General features: G+C 39.7%; 1 protein-coding gene across 1 annotated transcript in view; it reads right to left on the bottom strand.

The window, feature by feature from the left end:
* Positions 1-21,950, bottom strand: part of TTC39B (tetratricopeptide repeat domain 39B) — a 112,927-nt gene that overhangs the window by 64,635 nt on the left and 26,342 nt on the right. The window contains exon 2 of the mRNA XM_030566475.1: positions 10,804-10,838. Within this exon, the coding sequence (XP_030422335.1) occupies positions 10,804-10,838 (35 nt within the window). The remainder of the gene's footprint in view (positions 1-10,803; positions 10,839-21,950) is intronic.

Consider the following 21,950-nt stretch of genomic DNA (forward strand, 5'->3'; position numbering starts at 1 on the left):
GTGTTTTGGTTGCTAGTTCCCAGCACTAAAAGGGGAGGGATTGATGGCAAATCAGGACCCTGAGACTGACAGTCCCCAGGAACAATGGCAAGAGGCCACTGCTCCAGGTCAGCCTGATTGACAGGGCGGGCAGGCTAATCAAGGAGTCAGGAGGCCAGGGGGGTCCCGTCCTCTGTGTGAGCTGTAATTTCCTGGGTCAGACAGAGTGGGGCTGAGCTAAGCTGCTGGGAGCAGAGCTGCAGCCCAAAGAGCCAGAGCACAGCCCAGAGATAGCAGACCTGCCCTGGGAGAAGAGCTGCAGCAACCGGGGCCAGACAAGCAGCCCAGGAAGCAGGTGAGAGCTGAGAGAGAGACACACAGAAGCAGCCTGCAGAGCAGACCTGTCCTGGGAGCAGAGCTGTAGCAACTGGAGCCAGGGAAGCCAGAGAAGCAGCCCAGAGAGCTGAAGGCAGAGCAGTGGCAGCAGCCGTGCTGAGGCAGTGTGGAGCTGGGGCTGGAGCAGTCAGGAGCTGGGTGCGGTGAGCAGATCGGGAGAGCAAGGGGGACCCTGGGCAGTGGGCCCAGCACAGGGAGACGCCTCAGCCAAGAGGCCCTGCAGGCCAGACTTGGAGGGGGATTGTAACCCTGACAGAGCAGGGGTGACACTGGGGAGAAGGGTCCTGCCATCCAGAGCCTGAGAGTGTGTGGCCACTGCCGGAGCAACTATCTGATCTGCAGCACAGCCAGGGCCTGAGAAGGAGGCCTGGGACCTACAAGGAACAGATTGTGAAGTGCCCTGATGTCCAGAGACACTGTTTGTGATGGTCCCTGCCACAGAGCGGGGTGATGTGTTTTCCTTTAACCTTTCCCATTTTTCCTTATTCTTTTTTTTAAAAACTGTTAATTAAATAACTTGTATTTGCTTTGAATTGTACGATGTGATCAGTGGGTCAGGGAGGTGCGCAGTGCAAAGAGAGTACCCTGGAGTGGGGACACCCTAGCCCCTGTCCTGGGTGACCACAGCAGGGTTGGGGGTTGAGCCCCCCAGGAATCCTAGGCCCAGCCTTGCTGGGGTTACGAGGACTCTGCCAGACAGGAGAGTGAGTCCTCAAGGGCAGGGAGGCCTCTGGGTAAAGGAAGTGGGAGCGAGGACTCGGATCCTTTCGCTAGCCCACTTCACCAGGATAGTGCAGAAGCCAGGAAAGTTCCCCACAATAGCGGGACCATTCCCCCGGTTACACGTTGATGCACTGTTTGGAAGTGATAAGTGAAGGCTGCTTTAGACTGCTGATGGTGATGTGACTGACTGCAGTACACAATGCAGCCATCTGCTGTCAGCTGCTTTACACTACAATCCAGGGTCTCCAGCCAAACTACAGCCCTGCTTGCTAGCTCAGATTTGATTCTTCTCCAGTCAAGCAACCAGCAAGGAAAGCATGGGATCACAAGTCTCCTGAGCTCAGGATGGACCTGCAACAGGCAGTGAGTAAAGAGGAAGTTTTGTTGAGTAACAGTCTGCTCCACTCCAAAAGCCAGCAGCAATTTGCCAACCTTCCATGCTTCTTCGCTTATCAGAAGTCCACCCCGCTACTCCAATCCAATCTCAAGTCAGAAAAGAAACGCCCTCAGACATGGAATCTTGTGGTGGGAAGCCAGAAATGCAAGATGGAATTGCTGGGTAAAACCCAAAGTGGAAGTCTGGCAAAAGCAGCTGGGGGAAACAAGAGAGAAGAATGATTTGGAAAGGAGTGATCTAATGTTTTGGGTAAGGGGAGAAACTAAGGGCTTGTCTACACTTACAGTGATGCAGCTGCACTGCTGTAGTGCTCCAGTGAAGACAATATCTATGCTGACAGGAGGGCTTCTTCCCGAGAGGCAGTAGCTATGTCAACAGGAGAAGCCCTCCCGTTGACATAGCACTGTCTATACCTGGAGTTAGACTGCTATAACTACATCGCTGAGGGATATGGAGTGACAATTTATATGGACATGAATTCCTAGCACAGACCAAGCCTGAGTTTATTTTGAGAGAAACAGGGGACAGAGAACTTGGTTCATAAAGATATTCCTGAAGAACTTTTTATGAACCTTTAGCTCCCTCCATATTGCAGCAATTGGCATGTGTTTAAAAAAAATACTAGTAAGGGAGATATGCCTCCAGAACCTTCTTACAAAGGCCTTATTCATACACTCTGCAAACACATCTGGACCACCTACCCTTGACTCATTTCCCATCTCTTCCCCAATTACTAAAAATTACTCCATTCTGAAACCACTCCAATGAAATGCTGAGGATTTCCTGCAAAATAATTATCAGAACTTTGATTTTATTGGAAATTGTACTTTATTAACTGTGAGGAAAAATGATTTCCCTCCAAAAAGAAAGGAATGTCATCAGGACAAGGAAGAATTAAATCCTCTTAATCTTCCTGTTCAGAGGCATCTTTAATGCTGCACAAATAGATAGATTTTTCCCCCCTTAAGATCAACAGTGAAATAGTTGACAATTTAAATGTTAATACTGGCTATTTTTAGATTTTAGAGATAACACCATAAGGAAAATTCACTTTACTGAGGTGTGACATCCTCTTTCAGCGTGTCTCCAGATTCTAGAAGTTTAACAATGCATTGGTTTGCCCTTTTCATAATTAAAATTCCAGTCTCTGCTCAGGGAGAAGAGACAGGCCTAGCTAAAACATCCATCAGCTCTTTCTCCTCTGTGGTAGTCCAGAGCAGATGGGGACGAATGAGTTCAAGAGGAGTAACTTAGGGGAAGTGAAAGGGCAGGGAAAGAAGAGCCTACCCCAACACCTTCTGCTTCCTATAGGTCTCCCAGTCTGCTGAATCCTTTCTGAAATAAAAAACCTTTTATTGCCTATATCTCATAGGTAAAATGATTGCTCCCCATTCACCACTCTGGACTACTTCTCACAAAATTCACAGGTTTGAAGTGGTAAGGTTCATAACATAAGGTCCAGACATGCTGGGCTGAATATATGGCCAAAGGACCCAGGACCCTCTTTCAGAGAAATTTAGATGGGAAAGAAAAGGAAATAAAAAAGTTAATTAATTAAAGGAAAAATTGAAACACCAAGAGAAACGGAAAGGTAGATGGAAGGAGAAATGAAAATAGGGAAGCGAATTAAAGAATTAACAAGAAAACTCAGGAGACATAGCAAAAAAATATATTTGTTTAGAAATTTCATTGTCAAAATATTACAATGAAACACACACTAATGTTTGATTTAAAATTCAGAGGATAAAATAGTGAAAGGAAAATCTAGAGACATCTAGTTTTGGAAAGGAAATGAACACAAGGTCTCCATATTCTTAGGCACAAGGGAAGGGGAACCAGCTTTGATATTCCTAAAATGTAACCAGTTAGTAGTTTTGTTATTTGGCATGTTTGATGTACATCTCTGATGGAAATTTACAAGTGTAGTTGGTGCTTTTGTGCACATTTTTTTTTTTAAAGGAGAGGGCAACAAAAACAAAGAGAAAGACAGACCAATCTTGTTACTCTCAAGTAAAAGTTAAATGGCAGATAAGTTAATACCTGTGTGAGTGTCTAAACCGCTCTTCTCAAAGATCTTCATCTTCCAACATTCAGGAAATCGCATGGGGTATTTTGATATTTTCCAGGGAAGATCCCCCAGGCACATATAGTTTACACTCCTATACAGATTCTTCATATTGATCAAGTTTAAATAAAACCAATTATATAAATGGTGCTCGCCACTGCCAAGGATGAACAAAGCGCCTCACTTGCATATGGACAAGTACTGTGTTATGTCTGACTGTGAGCCTGCCTCAGGGCATGCTTTCCTTTCAGAGACACTTCTTCTCTTGAATTGGTTTCTTTTCCTTGTGGCAATCTGACACCACAAAATGATACTATGCTGAATAAAAACATAGGTCTTATAAAAGTTTAGATTGTGAACTCTGGGACTATAAAACTTTGCTCTTTGTGTTTCTGCACATTTCACCATTATTTTACACAAGTCATACACACACACACACACAATTTTTAAATAGGTACCTATTTTAGGGGCAAGTTTATAGCCAAGATACAGGAAAATTTTAAGGCTGTCAAGCGATTAAAAATATTAAGCGCGATTAATCACACCTGTTAATAATAGAATACCATTTATTTAAATATTTTTGGATGTTTTCTACATTTTCAAATCTATTGATTTCAATTACAATACAGAATACAACGTGTACAGTGCTCACTTTATATTTATGTTTGATTATAAGTATTTGAATTGTAAAAAACAAAAGAAATAGTATTTTTCAATTCAGCTAATACAAATACTCTAGTGCAATCTCTATCATGAAAGCTGAACTTACAAATGTAGAATTATGTAAAAAAAAAATTGCATTCAAATATAAGACAATGTAAAATTTTAGAGCCTGCAAGTCCATTCAGTCCTACTTCTTGTTCAGCCAATTGCTCAGACAAACAAGTTTGATTACATTTGCAGGAGATAATGCTGCCTGCTTCTTGTTTACAATTTCACCTGAAAGTGAGAATAGGCATTCTCATGGCACTGTTGTAGCTGACGTCGCAAGATATTTACGTGCCAGATGCGCTAAAGATTCATATGTTCCTCCATTCTTCAACTACCATTCCAGGGGACAAACATCCATGCTGATGACAGATTCTGCTCAATAAAGCTCAAATGGTATAACTTCAGACATAAATAAGGCCAGCTTACATTGCTTATTTTTCAAATTATATTAACTTGGTTCCTCTTTTACGATTCATAAGCCAAATATGGTTTCTCTGAATTGGACAAAAGGCCAAGCCAGCTGTCATTTTCTAATGTGCCTATTTAGTTAGATATCACTTCCTTTTAAAATGTTACTTCTGAACTTGACTTTCATGGACTTGTAATGTTTTAAAATGTCTTTTTAATGACTGGTCTTCTACTTGACTCTTAACAGTCCAGGTACCAAACATAAGAAAAAGCTTAGACTGCTTACAGGTATGCTTGAATATCTACTTTTACAGCACTGCTTGGGGAAGTTTGAGGATTCCCCCTCCCAGCAGGCATGGACTTTCCTAAGTGTCTTAGACAAAACCTGTATTTAGGGTCTTCCCCATCCTCACCCGCAGCTGCTTACCAGTGCTTTATCCACTGACAGATAAACACACATGCAGGTATAACTGAAACATTAACCACACTTCTGAGATTACAAGGATAACCTTCTAACTTCTTTAAACACTTCTGGCCTTTAATCTATTACCCCAGTAATACCATGTAGAGCAGCTTTGGTAGGATCATGGATTAGTAATATCCAGCTTTGGGTGGGGAAAGGAGAGGCAAAATAAGGACAATAACTGATACCAGTAAATTATGTGCCTCCCTACTGGCACCTCTAAAATTAAGAGCTACTGACAAATTTAAGAATTCTTTTGAAAATCCTTTACTAAAATTCATATCAAGTTAAGTCCTCCTTTCCCACTTTTTCCTTTCTGATCATTGCTTCAGATAATGTATTTAAAAACTAAACCACCCTACAATTGACATTCATCTATACCACAATCCAGTGTTTCATATCACAAATTGCTGTAGAAAACTAAATGATTAGGGAACTCTCTCTATGGTCATGGTTTATTTCTAAGAGGTTGGATTCTACATATGCATGCTACCGTACTTCCTTCCAAAGACAATCTAAAGGTAATCTACAGGGTATTTTTATGGCCACACATTTAGGTGAAAGCGAGGGAATGGTACACAGGATAAGAGACAGATAATATTACTATAATTAAAGAGAATTCTGTACAAGCTCTAAAGGCAAAGGACTCAGGGATGAGGTGGGGAGAGCAAGACCAGCTGTATGTGCTAGTCTATGTCAGGCTTTGGCATAAATTTGGGTGAGATCATGAGATTTGACTTTTCCACAATTTTTAATTTTACCTAATTTTCATAATTAAAAAACAAGAGCTTCCAAGCTTCCAGAGAAAATTCATTTGAATCTGGGAGTAAAAGACATGGATCTCTAACTGCCCTAGAGAACGGGGAAAAAAAGTTTGCGAATGATTCAAGAACTGTTCAGCTCAAGGAAAAGCTAAGAAGATGGGAAAGCATACAAATGAGGGTCAAAAACTGCAGACGTTAAAGGTTAATTTTACTAGATAATTAAAACAGACGATAGACTAGGTTTTCATAAAGTTATAAGAAAAGTGAAGCTTTCAGTCAAGAATCAGTAATATAGACATAAGTTAAATGTGTTACATCCTTTTATTTCAGTCTTTTGTCTGAATTATGTCTATTTACACTGAAATTTCTTTGGGATTGAGGACAACATTATGTTTGTAAAGCACCCATTATGTTTTTGGAATACAAGAAGTTAAGTGCAAAGATCTTAAATTGACTAAACAAACTGTGGAAAAAAAGACATTTGAAAACTGCACCCTAAGGGGCAGAGACTCTTAACTGGATGGAGTCACAAGCAGGGAGTTGTCTTCTTCAGTGGGGCAAAGGATTGGGAAGAAGTAGTCTGTAATGTCCTGAGCTCATGCTGAACTTAGTAACGGTCAGAGGCTTGAATTTTCAAAGAAAAAGGAAGATTAAACTCCTATCACAAGTAAGTAACTGGTAATCTTTGCTGTTACTCTTGAAACATGCTGACTCTTGATAGTTGTGTTTACCACAAGTGAAGTTGTGATGGTTAGGATCGCATACATGCCCCTTTTCCCCCTTTCAAATTTGAACGTTTGAGTCCTCATGGCTATATAAGGAAATGTGTCAGTCTTTCCACTCAAAGTAACAAGAAATGAGCTTGATGGAGGAGTCACTTAGAGAAATTCTACAACTTGAGTTACGCAGGAGATCAGACTATAAATCATCATAATGGTCCTTTCTGGTTTTAAAATATATCTAGAGAGAGTTCTATAATGACAGCCCTTTAAAATACCTATGAAGGAGATGTTTCAGGCATGCCATAAATACAGCTTTATGTCTGACTGAATAAACCTTTCACCTCTGTGGTACTGAACATCTGTAAAAGATCCTTATACAAGAATCTGGATACAGAATCTATCTAATCCATTTAGCCAATCTGAACAGAGATTGGCTTCCCCTTGGACTTGTCCTCAAACACCACAGCGAGCCCTGGAGATTTAGGGAAGGATTTTACCCTCTTAGATAACTCATCACCCATTTAGCATCTAACATATGCAACCTGGTTTCTCCTAGTAAGCCCTGACGTTTAGTGAATAATGCCAGATAAAGAGGAACTAGTTTTGTTGGAAACTCTCCTGATAGAAACTAGTGGTGTGGACACCAAGGCAGTTTACCCTAAGAGAACACTGTATACGCAGGATAAACCACCAGATTTAGATCTATCTCACTCACTCTCTTCAGGCTTGTACACCAGTGACAGTTGAGGAACTAGATACATAGGAAACATTTCTCAGAGACACACACACACACACACACACACACACACACACACACACACACACACACACACACACACACACACACACACACACACAATAGCTCAAAGGGTGCCCCTACTAATCTTAATATTAGGTTTAATTATTAGGAAGGGAGAGGCTCTAGTACATGTGGGTAGACATGTCATTCATTGAAAAGAATCGTTTACAGTTAGTATATTCAAAAACTAAACACCTATGTTCTATATGGAAGATGATATGCATGTATGGCTTCCAAATGATTCCTTAATGACCAAGAATTTCAAGTATTTCTTGTGCACTACTTGATCATGTTGCTGTTCTTTGCATTCCAGGTCAAGAGTTTTGACCCAGTCCTATAGATTGAGGAATGACAGATTCCAAATTCACCATATGGAGCTTAAAACTTTCATAAAATTCATATGCAAATTGGCTTGAAAATCTTCTCTTTTTAGCCACTGGAAATATCAACAATAAAAATCAGTTTTTCATAAGAGGGCCCCTCAAAATGGGATGAGAAGAGAGAGGGAGGACTGGCAGCAGCATGAAACTGAACTGCTTAACCACTCTACTATTTCAGGCAAACCACAGTTTCAAATTCCTTGTGCCTTGTATATAAAAAGAGTCTAAAGAATGACAATCCCTATAGGGCAAAGGGAAAGAATGACAATCCCTACGGTGTGAAGGGAAAGAACAGCAGCATGTCATTAGATTAAGAGAAGGGTCCCTGCTGGTGCCCCATCAAATTTGCTGTTTGAACGCTGAAATCAAAGATAGTACTAGGGAAGTTGAGACTGAAGACTTAAGCAAAGACTTCCTTTGGGTACAACTGCTTCTAAACAGATAAATGCATCCAGAGTGTCTGAAGGACTTCTCATCCTGGAAGATGGATTGTAGAAGCCCAAGGATCTTGAACCTCTCTACCATGCCTTAGACATCTTCTTGCTGCATGGATCCAGGCTCACCTCCTCTCTCAAATTCTCCAGAAGATGGTTGAACAAATGAAAAAGAGACTGTCCCAGGCCTTGTAGTTGTTTAAGCAGAGAGCAAGCTGCCAACGAGTATGCCTTCAACTCAGACGATCCCCATTTATTTTTATTGCTCTATTGCACATAAACTGAACAAAATAGCTTCCATCTTTTAATCTTTATCAGCCATGGTCAATGCCGATAAAGAACCCAGAAAAGGATAGCTATTCAAATACCCAGACCCCCACCACAGCATTCAATACAATCAATTGGCTCTGAATCCTAGCAGGAAAAGGACAGAGTACACCACTAATAATTTTTAGGGCCTAGCAGACACTTATCAATGGACCACATTCCCATTCTGCCTCACCTCCAACACATTGTAGAGCTTATGGGCTTTCTCATGTATGGTTGACATGAAGATATTTAAGGCCTATACAAAATTCACCTACCAGTTGGAACTGTCTGAAATAGTCTAGTAATGATAGCAAGATAGCAGTAATGGTGTCACTGGTGAAAAACAGATAGCTTCCACAGTCCTGTGATAATGAAACATCCTGATACTCATTTGTGCCAACAGCTGGTTCTGTAATACAGGCCTTCAAGATTAGCATGTTAGACCCAGTGGTATTTAGGCAACTAACTCAACTCAATGGGAGTTAGCTGTCTAAATACCTTTGGGGATCTGGACCTTAGTCTGTAATTCAATTAATGCTTAGGATGTGTCTATGTCATATGCCACTCATCTAGTTGGTAAAATTAACCTGAAAGAAAAAAAAAATCCAAGATTACATGCTATAAATCATATGACCAGAGTGCCACCTGAAACTCCTACTTTTGCAGCATTCCCTTATGGGGTATCTAACTCTAGTTCCACATCTACACCAGCAGTTTTTAAACACTGTCTCCTGTGGGATCAGTAACTTCTCTGGTGTAGAAGTTCTCTAAACTGAAGAGCTGACATCTCACATATGAGGCCTGTCAATGGATTTATGAACCTGGATCCTCTCACTGAGTCTTTGATGTTGAGGAAGCTGCAGTCTGAGCATCCTTCAGTCTGCTTGAATGCCAGGAAACACAAGAAGTCCTGGATCTAGATGTGAACTGTAGTTAAATGGGAAACCAAGTCTGAGGAATGACAGCATAGATGATTGCTAAATTCTATGCATGTCTGTTCATTTAGACAATGGTGGGACAAGTCAGAGAGCTCAGTACAACAGTTACTCAAACTGCATTCTCCTAAGCTTAGTAATAGTAGCTCTTCCTCCTTGGTTCAGAGAAGTGCAGCCTTATCTATCACTCCTCCCCATCTTTGCCTTAGAAGGCATTATGCTCTTCTCAGAGAGCTCAGACCCATAAAGGATGGGATCAGAGGCTCATCCTGTGAGCTCTCAGATTTGTGCATTGCCTAACAAAATTGGCTTTAGGATCAAGGCACCTGCCCAGTTCAGATCTGATCCTCCTGAGACCATCGATGCTGGCTTCCATGACTGGTATCAGAATGTAAGAGCTTTGCCCTCTTTAGCCTCATCTCCAGTGTAAAGCTGGCCTCTGCACTGCCCTAGTCCTCATCCCTTTCTGTGATGGGCTGTTCTCCCAGTATAATATAGAGCAGCCTTAAGACTGGTCTAGGCCATGCTTCTTCCACCATCCAGCTTCACCGTCTACACTACTAGCAGGACTGGAGAGTGGTATAGAAGCCATAACTCCAGCTCTTTACCACTAGAAGTTCTACCTATACTCCTCTCAGGGATGGCTATGTCTGATTCTGTTGAGTGTGCAGCTGCATAGTAACAGAGATTATCAGACATGTTATTGCAACACTATTTAATACAGCAAGAAGAAATATTAACTCTTATGTAGTGCTCAGGCAGTTGGAGTGGAATTGATCACTCCTCTTTATGTGGAATCTTGTGCCACTATTGCGCATGTAACCCCACTTCCATCAATGCATGGGGAAGGGAAGTCTGCACACAGCCAGGCATAGGTGAAACAATCCCTGCTCAAGGTCTCTTGCTTGGCCAGATATGATAAAGAATGATAGGGCCTGAAGGTAATTTCCATCAAAAGGCTATTTAATGGTAAATTTGCTACTGTTCATACTGCACCTCTTCATGAGATTCCCAGAGCTGTCAGTATGGTACTGAATTACTTTGCCAACAAATATGAAAATTATAAAGGAAGAGTGTAAGGAAACACCAAATGCTTTATATTCATATACACACCATGGCTGATGCTGCCTCTCTCAACCTTTAAGAGCTTCATTGGTTTGGAAATATAAATGATCACTGTGCATGTGTACAAGTGAAATAGCTGATTTTACGAACACACAGAAATGTGTGGTGCATATTAGGCAACAATAATTTAGCACTCTGTATGACTCTATATTTAAAAATGGAAAATAAATATAAATAGTAAAATTGTACTTACACTGGGATACTTTCAAAGGCATCTTCAAAGTTTTCCTGCAAAATAATAAGCCAAGAATGACCTTTCAATAAATACAAAGTGTGCATGTGTGCTGTTTTTTAATAAAAGTGATGACAAAGCCACACAGCTACAAAATCAGATTGATTTTATTCTACCACTATAGAAAAAACTCACAATTGGGTATTTATTAGTAAGCTACTGGTGCATGCTTTGGTTACAATTTTAGCTAATTAACCAATACCCTACCATGGTTTATTGCCATTAGAATATGGAGTTGAACTAGTGAGACCTCCCATTTTCATCACACCCCACAAGCAGAGCTGCCCTTTCAGCTGAAGTTTATGGTCCAGTGGTCACCTTAGGCTCACACCTCCTATTATAAAAACTATACTTAGGATAAATAATATATTTAGATAATAAATATAAAAGTTTCACTGGAAATACTTAATAGAAAATTGGAGCTAAAAGTGCATACAGGGCAACTGGATTTGTTAACTAGTGAAGAGGCCATTTAAAGTTTTACTCTCCCCATCAATCTTTTCTCCATTCTTTCCCACGGTTGCTTCCTCCTCTCCCCCAGTCCTTTAAATCAAGCAGTCATAGAAATGTAGGACTGGAAAGGACCTCTGCAGGTCATCTAGTCTAGTCCCCTGCATTCAAGTCAGGACTATGTAATAATTAGACCATGCCTGACAGGTGTTTGGCTAACCTGTTCTCCAGTTTGTCAACATTGTTTCTGAAGTGTAGAGCCAGAACTGGACACAATGCTCCGGCAGAGGCCTTATCAAGGCAGAGTAGAGCAGAAGAATTACTTCTTACCTCTTGCTTACAGCACTCCTGTTAATACATCCCAGAATGATGTTTGCTTTTTTTGCAACAGTGTTACATTGTTGACTCATATTTAGCTTGTGATCCACTATAACTCCCAGATCCCTTTAGATAGTACTCCTTCCTCGGCAGTCATTTCCCATTTTGTATGTGTGCAATTGATTGTTCCTTCCTAAATGGAGTACTTTATATTTGTTCTTATTGAATTTCATCCTATTTACTTCAGACCATTTCTCCAGTTTGTCCAGATGATTTTGAATTTTAATCCTATCCTCCAAAGCACTTACAACTCCTCCCATCTTGGTATCATCCACAAACTTTATAAATGTATTCTCTATGTCATTATCTAAATCATTGATAAAGATATTGAACAGAACCGGACCCAGAACTGATCCCTGCGGGACCCCACTTGATATGCCCTTCCAACTTGACTGTGAACCACTGATAACTACTCTGGGAATAGTTTTCCAACCAGTTATGCACCCATCTTATAGTAGCTCCATCTAGGCTGTATTTCCCTAACTTGTTTATGAGAAGGAGACAATATCAAAAGACTTACTAAAGTCAAGATATACCACATCTACTGCTTCCTTAATACCCACAATGTTTGTTATCCTGTCAAAGAAAACTATTAGGTTGGTTTTGTCAAGACCAAATCGTGTCAAACCATGTTGACTGTTACTTATCACTTTATTATCTTCCTGGTGTTTGCAAATTGATTCCTCAGTTATTTGCACTATCATCTTTCCAAGTTAAGCTGACTGGCCTCTAATTCCCTGGGTGGTCCTTATTTCCCTTTTTTATAGATTGGCACTATATTTGCCCCTTTCTAGTCCTCCAGTTTTGTTTTTTTCTGGCCAAATTTCTACTCTGTATAGGTATATTTGTATTAGTTCTTTGTTCCTTCTAGTGTTTGAAATTATTTAGTGAAACACTATCAAATGCTTTACAATCAACTGTTCCTTCATCCACTTATTTTGCAAATCTATCAAAAAATTGATTATGCGGAGAAAATCTGCTCTTGATGGACTCTTCATTGTTCTTCTGCTGTTAGTGTTCAGTGACTACACTTGTAACATTTTACTGTAGAGTTTAGATTTACAGATTAGTGAAGGGTAGGATAAGCCTTTATTTGCACTACAGAAAACATTAGAAAATGGTGAGTTTCCATTGCTTGTAATGCTTCCCCACCCACACACCGTGCAATCAGTTGGATGTTACCTTTGAAGGAGAAAGCACTACCTGTACCCAGTTGCGGTGCTTGCTGCCTCCTTCCCACTTAATATTCCACTTTCAATATTGCTTTCCTAGCTATGAAATACTTTGTGCTTTCACATTTTTATCAACAGCTTTTGAGTCTACCTTTTTAAGATCCTGACTGAAGAGGAAGGGAGAGAGAGTATACATGAACCAAGAAAGCACTATTGCAGGGAAGGAATAAGTAGGTATGAGTACAGGTCTGTCGCATCTTACGCACATTTAACATGCGCGATTTCAGGTTTACGCTGTCAGCAAAAACAAAAAAACAAAGAGAAAAACTACAATTTAAATACTGTTTCTGTAGTGTGGGCGATTCCGCCCATTATTCAGCTCAACGTAATTTTGACTATACGTGGTTTTCGCTTTATCTGCTAACTGCGGAACAGAACCCTTGCATAAGATGAGACTTGCCTGTACACAGGGAAGAAAGTTGCCTTTAAATCCCTAATCTACAGGCTCTCTAGAAGTTGCTCACATGGACCAACAACAGAAATCCAAGGAGCCTGTAAAAAAAACTGCTGGACATGAGAGGCGGCAAGAGTGAAGAAAAAGGAGGAAAAATAAAAGCAGGATAAGTAATAGCTTAAAAGACAGATCAAGTAGTTTCTTGTGACTTTTTAAACACTTAGTTATCTATTGATTTTTAGTACTACTGTCTTCTCTCCTTCCATCACTACTGTATTTTCCACTATCAACATATATTTAAAAGAATCCTTTTTGATTTTTTTTAATATCTGATTTTCATAGAACTATATGAAGGAATGGCAGAACATGTTTCATTGGTCTATTACTACTGGTCTTTATTAGCTGGAGGCCTATGGCATAGAGCCTTATGCCTCATAAAACACCAGAGTTGCATAGTAATGGGCCAATAAGACATCCCCTTAGTGCTATAAGATGAACTGAATTTTAAATTTTGCCCTGGATGCATAAGATAACCACAGTTTTAACAGTAATAAAAATGGCTAACACAAAACAGGTATTTTTAAAGTCGCATTCAAGTGAATCTAAGTTTGTCTGATAGTCTGGTTTTGTGACTGGTGAGAAAGTATTTTTACAACAGTTCTGAAGAGTAAAGAAATAAAATAAGTAAGAGAAAATTCTCCTGACATGCATCTTCACTACCATTTCTCCCAAGTAAGAAAGCGGACACCAATGAGGGAATAAATGAATGCAACAATACGTTTCAGTAGAATACCGAATATTTGGGTCTGGCACGTTGTTTCAGTTACAGTGAGAAACTGATAATGGAATCAGATTTTTTTTTTTTTAATGCAATCCTGTTAATTTACAAAGAATCTACACAAAGTCTTGTATCCCTGAACACAGTAGAAATTAGACAACTAGAGACAGTTTTTCCTCGAAATTCCAAGTCCCCTTCCAGCCAACACTGCCCAAAAGCTCTCTGAGTTTTTCGCAGGGTCATGCTACAAGTGCTTTTCTGTCACTGGTGCCTTCTTGCTGCCTTCTCAGTCAGCTTCTCTGGGTTTTCTGCTGTGTCTCCCTCTCACATTTGCACTTCTCCATCAAACAATAGCTATTTGCCTACATTTGCATCCTGTGAAGCCTCCTCCCACAAAGCTCGGATTCCTGAGCAGTGTACGTGGACCTGTGTTTTGTGTAGTGGCTCTTATTGTTTTAGCTATCTTATTCCAAGCGTCTTATACCTATTCTGAATGAAGCACAGCTGTTATGCCCACCAGCCTCAACAAGGTTTCACCCAAACCCCAAACATGACAAATCATTTGAAGTTAAGAATGTACACTAAGAATCAATATGCGAGACCACAAGAAAGCTTTAATGTAGACTGCAGTTATATCTACTTTATATAGTGTTTTAAGGGCTGTCAATTAATCGCAGTTAACTCACACAATTAACTCAAGAAAATGAATTGTGATTAATCACACTGTTAAACAACAGAATGCCAATTGAAATGTATTGAATATTTTTGGATGTTTTTCTACATTTTCAAATTTATTGATTTCTATTACAAAGTGTTTATATTATTTTTATTACAAATATTTGCATTGTAAAAATGATAAATAAAAGAAATAGTATTTTTCAATTCACCTCATATAGGTACTGTAGTTCAATCTCTTTATCGTGAAAGTGTAACTTACAAATGTAGATTTTTTTTTGTTACATAACTGCACTCAAAACCAAAACAATGTAAAACTTTATTGCCTACAAATCCACTCAATCCTATTTCTTGTTTAGCCAATTGCTAAGACAAACAAGTTTGTTTACATTTACAGGAGATATTGCTGCCTGCTTCTTATTTACAATGTGACCTGTAAGTGAGAACAGGTGTTCGCATGGCACTTTTGTAGTTGGTGTTGCAAGGTATTTACCTGCCAGATAAACTTAACATTTGTATACCTCTTCATGCTTCAGCCACCATTCCAGAGGACGTGCTTCCATGCCGATGATGCTCATTAAAAAAAAAAATCATGCATTAATTAAATTTGTGACTGAACTCCTTGGGGTAGAATTGCATGTCACCTGTTCTGTATTACATTCTGCCATATATTTCATGTTATAGCAGTCTCAGATAATGAGTCAGCACATGTTCTTTTTAAGAACACTTTCACAGCAGATTTGACAAAACGCAAAAGGTACCAATGTGAGATTTTCTAAAAAAACTACAGCACTTGACACAAGGTTTAAGAATCTGAAGTGCCATTCAAAATCTGGGACGAGGTGTGGAGCATGATTTTGGGAGTCTTAAAAGAGAAACACTCCGATGTCGAAACTACAGAAGCCAAACTACCAAAAAACAAAATCAACCTTCTGCTGGTTGCATCTGACACAGATGATGAAAATCAACATGTGTCAGTCCGTTCTGCTTTGGATCGTTATCAAGCAAAACCCGTTATAAGCATGGACATATGTCCTCTGGAATGGAGGCTGAAGCATGAAGGGACATATGAATCTTTAGCACATCTGGCACATAAATATCTTGCGACGCTGGCTACATCAGCGCCATGCGAATGCCTGTTTTCACTTTCAGATGATATTGTAAACAAGAAGCGGGCACCATTATCTCCTGCAAATTGTAACCAAACTTGTCTGTCTGAATAATTGACTGAACAAGAAGTAAGACTGAGTGGACTTGTAGGCTTTAAAGTTTTACATTGTTTTATTTTTGAATGAAATTATTTTTTGTACATAATTCTACATTTGTAAATTCAACGTTCACGATAAAGAGATTGCACTACGGTACTTTTATTAGGCGAACTGAAAAATACTATTTCTTTTCTTTTTTACAGTGCAAATATTTTTAATAAAAAATAAATATAAAGTGAGCACTGTACACTTTGCATTCTGTGTTGTAACTGAAATCAATATATTTGAAAATGTAGAAAAACATCCAAAAAATATAAATAAATGGTATTCTACTATTGTTTAGCAGCACGATTAATTTTTTAATCGCTTGACAGCCCTAATGTAAAGTATTTATCCCAAGGAAGGGACTTCAAAGAAGAGCCTAAGCAGGCTCTAAATCTGTTCTAGAAGCTTCAAGAGCTTGACTCTGTCCAGGGATGATGGGAAAAGTCATGGGTAATAGTAGTAAATTTTAGTAAACTGCAGATTAAACAACATTTACTGGGCAAATGCTTTTCATCTAAGCAGCAAATAAATCAGCTATAGAGGTCTGTTAGACATGTTACCCACAACACGAAGGGCAGGTCTGAAATCCAGCTTTCTTCCAGGGCTCTGCTAGCACAGTAGAAAACAAATCACTGTTACTGGGACGAGGAATGATTCCCTATAGAACCAATAAACATTTTATCCCTAAAATTTAATTTAGGGGAGAAGTTAAGTTTTCAATTACAATAAAAAGCCTCCTGACAAAGAAAGGAAAAAACAAACAAGAAAATGGCTGACAGGCAGGAAGGTCAAGAAAATGCATGGGATTTCAACTTGCCGCTCCAGCAGTCGAAAGTGTCAGAGTGGATGCTTGAGATACAGTCCAAACCACTCCAAAAGCCCAAAATCTTTCAAGAGGGCTCTGGGATGTGGTACCCTTTCATACATCATGAGAGTGGGAATCTGTACTGAAGTAAAAGTGTAAATTATATAATTATGGAAGTACCCTACTAGTGACTTAAGTTAGGGCTGAATTCTAAATATGAACTTAAAAGGGGGCACATAATCTTAGTTGTCTTTAAAAATACATTTTCATTTGGTGTGATTTTTTACACACAGCCTTTTAAATTTTCTGTAGAGTTTCAGTTTGGTTTCTGTTCTTATATTTTTAATAGAAATATATTGAATTTTGACTCTGAATAAACATTTTTCCTTTGGAGGCCATCCTTCTGTTGAATCACAGAAGATTAGTGCTGAAAGAGACCTCCGGAGGTCATCTAGTCCAACCCCCTGCTCAAAGCTGATTGTTTATCTAGAAAAAGTAGATTTGGTGCAAACAAGGAGTTTGTATTTTTTTAAATTGGATTTCAGATCATTTTTGCCAGTTGTTTGAGATCTGTAGTTGCTGATGCATAAGGTTTTTTATGTGCACCTGCTCTATATGAGAGAATGTTTTTATTACAGCTCTTGATTCTGAAACATAAGTTGTGCAACAGCTGTTAGTACATAAAGTCATCTTCATCAGCAGTTACACTTACATCCACCCTACAGAACTACCCCTACCCCCACCTTTGTGCAGTGTCAAACCCTAACTTAAGTATTAAAAAACTAGGAAATTAATATATGATTATCTTAACTGTGAAGCACTTTTGGTTACTACACACCTAACATACCCAACACAAACCCACAAAAAACAAAACTCTATTGTGACTCAAACTGATAACCTCAACTGTGCCCTCCTAGGCATGCCAGTCTTCCATCAAACCCCTTTACAAAACTATCCCTTCACAGAACACCACCACATCCAAAGCAATAGGAAAGTGTAATTTGGGAAATAAGTATACAGAGAAAGGAATGCTGAAAAGGAGGGCGTTATGGTTGTGGTGTCTATGGCATATACAGTAGTTAATGTTAAGGTGTGTGCCTGTGTTTGAAGATGTTATGTCCTGTTCTGTTAGATGACTTTCTTTTCATTCCCTTGCTTTTGTGGGTTTGGGTCAGGTGTTGTGCATATAGTTACCCTAACTGCTCCACACAGTTTTGTATATTATTTTATTAGCACCCTATATTTCAGCATCAATTTTTATTGTTTAAGCCAAAACTGAAGATATTAGAGAAATCTATAAAATTAGTCATTTTTAAAACTAGCTTACTGTGATATTAAAAAAAAGCAACAAGAGAGCCTTCAGGTAGTTTGTATCACGATTCCTTAACAGAAAATGACTAAGCAGACAGCACATCTTTTGTATAAGGAGGATTAAAAATGTGAGGAAAAAGTCTGTATTATGTTCTACACAGTTATATTTTTATATATTTGATGCTTAAAGAGAGAGTGTCAAAGATGCTTTCATGTTGCACTAAAAGTGACTTCCTTTCTGTGAAAGGGAGGCATAGACTTCCATGGACACCAAAAGGACACAAGTGGTCAAATTAACACCCTGCACTTACATACCATACCTTACTTCCAATTGCTATAGTAAAATGAACTAATTATTCTTTACTTTTAGCCAATTCTTTAGTGAAATCAAAGGAAATGGTTTAGAAGAGATGTGCTTGTAGTTTATTGGATGTTTGATGTTGGAGAAGGAAGGTTTAATACTGCTTGGCAAAGAAATACGAAGATAAGCATACAGGCCTAAACTGAGATTGGTTTTCAATTTTAATGAGAGAAATAGGATAATGTGTCTACAGATTACTGGGACGCTAATTAACTTCTTATGAGCATAGGATGGAAGCTGTTACCAACTAAAAAAAGAAAAGCAAATTTTAAGAACTTGAGCTATGAAACAATTATGGACACCTTTCCTCTATGTGCTAACAATCTAATGATCGTGTCACACAAGGACAGAATTCAACGGTTACTTAAATGGGCAGTGACAGGAAAACACAGCTACCCTTGCTGGCTAGTTTTACTTGTTTACATATTAAAAACAAGTGTTAAGAAAGAGTGTGATTCATATGACCATGATTCTCAAATGTCCCATTTTACTCTGGAATGGAACAGTTTGCATCCTAATTTTCATTTGTTCCAAAAAAAATGTTTGTGCTATGCCATTTTTCTGAATATCACTCAGAATATCAGGCTCCAATACTTCTGTTGCAAAGTATCCAAGATAAGAACTGAAATGTATTTTGAAGGGCTGTTTTACTTCATTTGGATGAATATATAGCCAGTAAAAGTTTATCAGGCAAAAGTGAGTAGGTTTATCTGGATGCTAAACAGGAAGGGAACTATTCCCTCCTCCCAAAAATAGCAGCAGCCCTAAAACTCTTAGGACTATTCTGAGCACTCTCCGCCCAAATACTGTTTCACCCAGTGCAATTATATCAGATGCAATAGCTCAGCAAGAACACAGCTGCTCTACAGAGTTGGTCAGAGACTTCACCACAGGGCCCATGAAATAGAAAATGCTTTAACTGAACAGCCCTAACAATTTAACTGGTATGGGAAAACCAGCAGAGAGACATAAGCAGACTAGCACATTAGCACTACTCCAACTCACTGAGTTGTAACCAGGGCTGGCTCCAGCTTTTTTGCTGAGAGGGACTGACAGACCCGCTACCAAAATTGCCACCAAAGACCCAAACGTGCTGCCCCTTTCCATTGGCCACCCCAAGCACCTGCTTCCTGTGCTGATGCCTGCAGCCGGCCCTGATTTTAACTGAGAAATCATACCATCTCCCATACCCCAAAGCTACTTAACTAGTAGACCTTGCATTCATTTTTTCAGGAGTTTAGAATTACCATTACCAGAGCATTGATATCTTTTAGAATTCAAGTTTCCCCCTGGAGCCTTTGCAAGATGCATCTGAGGCAGTGAAAAATATTCCAACAGCTCATGTGGAGAGCCAAAGATGGAGATGAGCAGCTCACAGAGTTGATCGTATAGGAGTCATACACAACCACTAAAGTAGACTTGTGCGTTGAACTGGGATCTTTAACAAGTGGAACACCACTTTTGAGTCTGGACTAACACAAGACTAGTAGGACAAGGCTGTACTAGAGATTTAGAATAGGTAAGGGCAAAAAAAATGTTACTTACCTTCTCATGCACCAGTGCTAGAAAGTTTTTCGTAGCAGTACCTGTTGGGGTAGCACGGCCCACCATCAAGAGCTCCTCAAGCTCTGAAGCAAGGGCATAAAATGACAGTCACCCTGCTCATCCTTTGTTTTCTTTGCACCAGAAAACATGATAGACTCCAATGAATCAGGGAAGGAGAGGGGATCATGAAATGGACACATGCAACACTTCTCAAATAGTTACAAGGCAGCAAGCAATCGTTTTTCCCTTTGAGAGGTTGCATGTGTCCTTTACACTGTAGGTGAGTACCAAGCTGTTATGTCCGGGGGCAAGGCTCAGAGTTTCATTGGAAGAGGGATTTGCTGTCCTACAATCCTACAAGAACTGTAGGACAGCCTTACCTACATATGCATCCTCTCTTGATTGCCAGACATTATGAACTATCTGTGAAAAAGTAGGATTCAAAGACCATGTTGCTGCTCTACAGATGTCCCAATAATGGACATGTCCCACAAAAGCTACCAAGGTCAAATGCGCTTTGGCCAAGTGCCCTATGACTCAGTCACGAAGTGTTACTCCTTTCGTAGCAACGGCTTTTCTATCTCTGACAATTTTTAAAAGATATGCTGTAGGAAGTATTTTTGGGAAGTTCTGTGTTATGCAGGAGGTCAAACTAGATGATCACAATGGTCCCTTCTGGCCTTGGAATCTATGAAATGTGACTCTGGGCATTTTTGCCCTGGGTGATAAAGCCTTTTCCTTACTACCCAAATCTTGAGATAAGCAGATTGAGTAATATAATCCACAGGGGCAGGAGGTGGAATGACTATTTGGAGGACTGAAAGCAACATGAAGAGGTTAGTTGGACAGCAGCAACCCTTCAGTGAATAAAAATCGTATCTGCAGACAGCATTCTGAATATGTGAAACCAAAGGCAAATTTTTCAGTTAATAGTAGCGTGGCAAGGGAATCAGATTGATATTAATCAACATGCAGCAGAGCAAATATTTGTCCCTACATTTACTAACACAGCTTGCAGTCAAATTAGCAATGCTCTATGCAGACGTTTTCAAGCTGATTTTACTGGGATTTTAATTGTTGGGTCTTAAAGTGCCCTAGGTGTTCTGATAGTAGTCATAGCATAGTTGCAGGACTGCGAGTTTGGCATGATCTAGAGGAACAGACGCAATCCTTTACATATCTGATACCTTCCCAGGAGTCATGTGGTTGTTTATTGACAATGGCTTGCTCATCGGGCGGAACTCCCCAGGGGGAGGAAGAATGTATCTATGGGAGTATATCCTGGTGAAGAGCTGTGCTGAGAAGGTTACAGGATTTGAGAATGAGGGTTGGTTCCTGGCTGAGGACTCGTGGATTGGTACCATATCTTCAGGACAAGACTTTGGCCTTGCTGTTTTTGGTTCCAAGGAGATATGCGATGATTAAATCAAATAATGAGAAAAATAGGACCCATCAGAACTGCCATTCATTTAAGGCTTTTGCCCTATACAGGTACTCCAGATTTTTACGATCAATGAATATGTGGACTAGATGGTGAGCTCCTTCCAGGTAGAGCCACCATTATGCAAAGGCAGTCTTTATTGCCAGAAGTTCCTTATTCAGTATTTCTTAGTTTAGATCCGAGGGGGTAAGCTTCCTCAAATAATAAGCACACAAGTGTAATACTTGTTCAGGACCAGTCGTTGGGAGAGGAGAGCCCTGATCTCCATACTGGAGGCATCAGCTTCTATAATGAAGGCTTGCATGAATTTGATGGGCCAATATGGGCGTGGTGGTGAAGGCACATTTTAGCTAGTTGAATGCATGCTGGGCCTCAGGAGACTAGTGGAACTGGACATTTTCCCAAAGGAAAGTGGTGAGGGGCTTGATTTGTTTAAAAATATTTCGGATGAATCGTTGATAAAAATTAGTGAACCTGAACAAGCA

Source organism: Gopherus evgoodei, chromosome 6 (assembly GCF_007399415.2).
Source record: "Gopherus evgoodei ecotype Sinaloan lineage chromosome 6, rGopEvg1_v1.p, whole genome shotgun sequence".
Classification (NCBI taxonomy): Eukaryota; Metazoa; Chordata; order Testudines; family Testudinidae; genus Gopherus; species Gopherus evgoodei.